The sequence below is a fragment of the Sus scrofa genome, chromosome 9 (genome assembly GCF_054392235.1).
Source record: "Sus scrofa isolate SSC_HxYL_T2T_F1_AM1 chromosome 9, Sscrofa_HxYL_maternal_Yorkshire_Landrace_v2.0, whole genome shotgun sequence".
NCBI classification, from domain to species: domain Eukaryota; kingdom Metazoa; phylum Chordata; class Mammalia; order Artiodactyla; family Suidae; genus Sus; species Sus scrofa.
The window spans coordinates 5,359,365-5,363,736 of record NC_139391.1 but is presented as its reverse complement, the minus strand read 5'-3'; the positions used below and the strand labels follow the sequence as shown (position 1 = coordinate 5,363,736).

At 40.3% G+C, this 4,372-nt stretch overlaps 1 protein-coding gene across 1 annotated transcript; it reads right to left on the bottom strand.

Annotated features, from left to right (window-relative positions):
* Positions 1-2,251: 2,251 nt before the first annotated feature.
* On the bottom strand, positions 2,252-3,273 carry LOC100514307 (olfactory receptor 51F1-like). The gene has a single exon (XM_003129570.3). The coding sequence runs from the start codon at positions 3,185-3,187 to the stop codon at positions 2,252-2,254; it is 936 nt and encodes a 311-aa protein (XP_003129618.3). The 5' UTR covers positions 3,188-3,273.
* Between the last annotated feature and the right edge of the window lie 1,099 nt (positions 3,274-4,372).

The following is a 4,372-nucleotide window of genomic DNA, read 5'->3' as shown; positions in this document are numbered from 1 at the left end:
CCTGCCTTCCTCTCTCCTCTCTGTCTCATTTTCACTCCTTTATTTTTTCTTTTTCCTTTTCCTTTTTCTTCCTTCCTACTTTTCTGTCTTTAGATCAGTCTATAAATATGAATATAATAGATTTAATACATATGGGACCATTGAGCTTTTTTCTCGAATTAGTGTTCTAAGTTGTGCTTTTTCGACATTTGTACATTTTATCTAAATTTTCAAAAATTGGCATCCAAGTTTTAAAAATTATTTTCTTTTACATCTTCAAAAGTGTGTGCGGGATGAGTAATGGTGTAACTTCTTCATTACTAATCTTGATTTGTATGCTTTCCTGAATTGTAACTGATCACTCTTGCCAGTCAAGTTTATTAGTCTCTCTAGTGAAACTTTTGTATTCTTAATCTTATTTATCGTTTGATAGTTTAAAATAAATGTTTACATTGATTATTTTAATTATCCAATTTTCTTTCTTTTTGAGGGGAGTTATTTACTTTTCTTTTTCTAAATCGTGGAGGTAGCTATTTAATAACTTGTTTTCAGATTTTATTTCCTCTTATATGCATTTTCGGCTAAAATCTAAGCTCGGTTTTAGTTTTATCTCCAGATTTATTATTTGTTGGAAAAGAGATGGCAAGGAGAGGAAATACATAAAGACTTAAAAGGAAGTATGTAAAAGGATGAGACTTCATTTACGGAGGGTGGAAGTGAGGCCACGTGTAACAGAACCTGTTAGGTGGTAATCAGAGGCACACCTGTAGATGCATAGTTACTATTACAATTCTACTAATTCATCATTTCCTATCTCGCATTGTTCAATTTTACTCTTTTGGGGAAATTTCACAAAGGAAAAATTAATGCTGTTTACAATAAGCTCAGAAATGCCATTAAGCCCTTAAATCCAATGAGCTACATACACATCATCCTAAACGTTTAAAATTTTTTAAATTTCATTTTAAAAATGTAAATTTTTCGACAATGCATAACGTAAGGCACCACAAATATCTTTCTTTCAGTGCATTATTTCACACGCTTGCCCTAATTCCCCGCCCCCTCTTCATAGGTCTGATATCTTATGTCAGAGGATTTTCATGGGGGGTAAAGAAGAGCATATTTGGAAACTGAGTATTGTCAGGAGAGATAGGAAGTCACTACATTTTACTGTCGTTTCTGTTTTCTTCGAGCTCATGGAATCTTGTGATCTTCATTACCCATCTTTGAGGACTTAAGGATTCGAGTTGTACTAAAAATCTTAGAATCCGTTTCAAGTCCAGCATGAATAGCTCATATTTCAGAACTACAGAATTCCTCTCTATAAACCAGGACAAATGAGAAACTTACATGGCAGTAAGGGAGTGAAGATTATTCCAGGGTCATTCAAACTAACAGAAGACTATAAGATTTCTTAAAGACTGCCTCAAGTCAGAATTAAGGGAGAATGCTTTTCTTCAGGCCACAATGGACGTTCCTTAAAGGGGAGTCTAATAAAACTTCCCAATTCCAGTTGATTGTTCTCCATTTTTAAGCTTCATACTTTAACTTTGCCTAGCACAAAGCTTTTTTATTCATTTATTTTTTGGCCACACCCTCAGTATATGCAAGTTCCTGGGCCAGGGATCAAATCTGAGCCTCAGCTGTGACCTACACCACAACTATGGCAATGCTGGATCCTTAATCCACTGTGCTTGGTCGGGGATCAAACCAGCACCTCATCAGTGACCCGAACTGCTGCAGAGACAACACCAGATCCTTAAGCCACTGGGCCACAGCAGGAACTCCACACAAAGGTTATTTTATAGCCTTTCTTACCCTTTTCAATATCACACACACCCCTTACTCCAGCCATACTAACTGCATAAATTTCCTTGGTGTGTCAGGCTGTCTCACATACCCACTTCACAGCCCTGTGCCCTAGGTCTGGAAGGCCCTTATATTTTTATGTATTGCATCACTTTTTTTGTTTAAGTAGTTATCTCCCCTGACAATTTTTTAATCTCCAGTATGATCTCGATATTTTCTTCAGTGCCATATAGTCTCTTGGATATAATTCTGTGATCACACTTCTCATTCCCTGTTGTCATTACAGTTTTAATTTTATGTCCTTGCCACTAGACCACACAAACTATCTGAAAGGACAAGGACGGTCCCTTATGTAACCTTGTATTACCACCACTCAGACAAATTCCACTGTTACTCAATAAAATGTTGAGGGAAGAGAGGAAGGAAGCAAGACTATCTCTAGGTCATTGCGTGGTCATACTGGCTACCCAGTGTTTGGAAAGAACTTGCGGAAAGCTTTACGGATTTGTTTGGTCTTCACACTATATATAATGGGGTTCAGCACTGGGGGGAATAAGAAATGGAGATTTGACATCAGGGTGTGGACGTACGGAGGAGCATTATGCCCAAAGCGATGGACCAAAGCCAAGATGACCCAGGGAACGTAGAAGATAGCAACAGCACCAAGGTGTGAGATGCAGGTGCCAAAAGCCCTTTTCCTCTCCTCTGGGGAGGCTATGCTGAGGATAGACTTGATGATCAGCACATAAGAGAGGAAAATACACGGAATATCTATACCTGATGTCAGAATGAGAGCAACTAAGCCACAGATGCTGTTGACCTTGATACTTGAGCAAGAACACTTAATCACATCAGGGTGGTAGCAATAGGAGTGAGAAAGCATGTTAGAACCACAGAAGGACAGCCTCTTAAGCAGCAGGAGCAAGGGCATCAAGTTGACCAGCATTCGCACAAAAATCACCACGGCAGCTTTGATGATTCTAGAGCTGGTGAGAATCACAGCGTACCTTAGGGGGTTGCAGATGGCAACAAAGCAGTCAAAAGCCATGGCCAAAAGCACAGAGGATTCCATGAGGGTGAATCCATGCAGAAAGAACATCTGCACAATGCAGGCATCCAGGCTGATGATCCTGGCATTGAACCAGAGGACACCCAGCGTGGTGGGGAGAGAGGAAGCAGTGATGCCTATGTCTGTGGTGGAGAGCAAGGAGAGGAAGTAGTACATGGGCTCGTGGAGGCTGGAGTCTGTGATCACCGCATATAGAATGGTGCTGTTCCCCAAGAGGGCGATCACACAGAGGCAGCAAAATGGGATGGAAAGCCAGATGTGAAAAGCTTCCAGCCCTGGCACTCCAGTCAGGAAGAAACTTGGAGGAGTGGAATTACCAACGGACAGCATGGTGGCCTGAATGAAGCAGCTTGCCCCTTCAGTAAGTCCTGCAATGACACATTTCACTGAGTCAAAACTACTCTCTCTCAGATGCTGTGATAATTGTTCATTATTATACATCATGTAGTCCCTACAGAGTTAGAGGTAGCGTTTTGTTTTTATCATTTATATAAATATATAAATCATTATATATTTATTATATATCATTTATAGAAATATATTTATATATATTATACACTATATATTACATTATATATTATACATTATATATTTATTATATATAATTTATATAAATATATATTTTTTTCTACTGTACAGCATGGTGACCCAGTTATACATAAATGTATACATCGTTTTTTCTCACATTACATGTTCCATCATAAGTGACGAGACAGAGTTCCCAGGGCTATGCAGCAGGATCCCACTGCTAATCCATCCCGAAGGCAACATTTTGTATCTATTTACCCCAAGCACTTACAGATAAGTTTCATTTAGGTTACATTAATTCATTAAACACAGGTAAAAGACAAGTCTTCTCACTCAAAGCTCTCCATCTCCGTACTCTATCATGCTTAGCACATGCTATGAACAGCGGGCTGGAACTAGGGTGAGGCAATGAGACATTTGCCTTGGATATAAATATAAGGAAGGTGCTAAAGAAACTCAGCAACTGGAGAGTTGTCTTGTGGCACAGTGGGTTAAGGGTCCACTGTTGTCACTGCAGTGGCTGGGTTCCTGCTGGGCTGCAGGTTCCATCCCCTGCCAGGGCATTTCCATATGCTGTTGGCACAGCCAAAAACCAACCAACCGGAGTTCCCGTCGTGGCACAGTGGTTAACGAATCCGACTAGGAACCATGAGGTTGCGGGTTTGATCCTTGCCCTTGCTCAGTGGGTTAACGATCCGGCATTGCCGTGAGCTGTGGTGTAGGTTGCAGACGCGGCTGGCATCCCGCGTTGCTGTGGCTCTGGCGTAGGCCGGTGGCTACAGCTCCGATTCAACCCCTAGCCTGGGAACCTCCATATGCCGCGGGAGCGGCCCAAGAAATAGCAACAATAACAACAACAACAACAACAACAACAACAACAACAACAACAAAGACAAAAGACAAAAAAAAAAAAAAAAAAAAAAAACCAACCAACCAAAGAAACAAATAAAAATTCAGCAGCTGGATAAATAAAACTCTTATGAAATA

What these genes read in the sequence shown, in the direction of transcription:
- LOC100514307 (XM_003129570.3), bottom strand. Translation starts at nt 3,187, where the DNA reads ATGCTGTCCGTTGGTAATTCCACTCCTCCAAGTTTCTTCCTGACTGGA.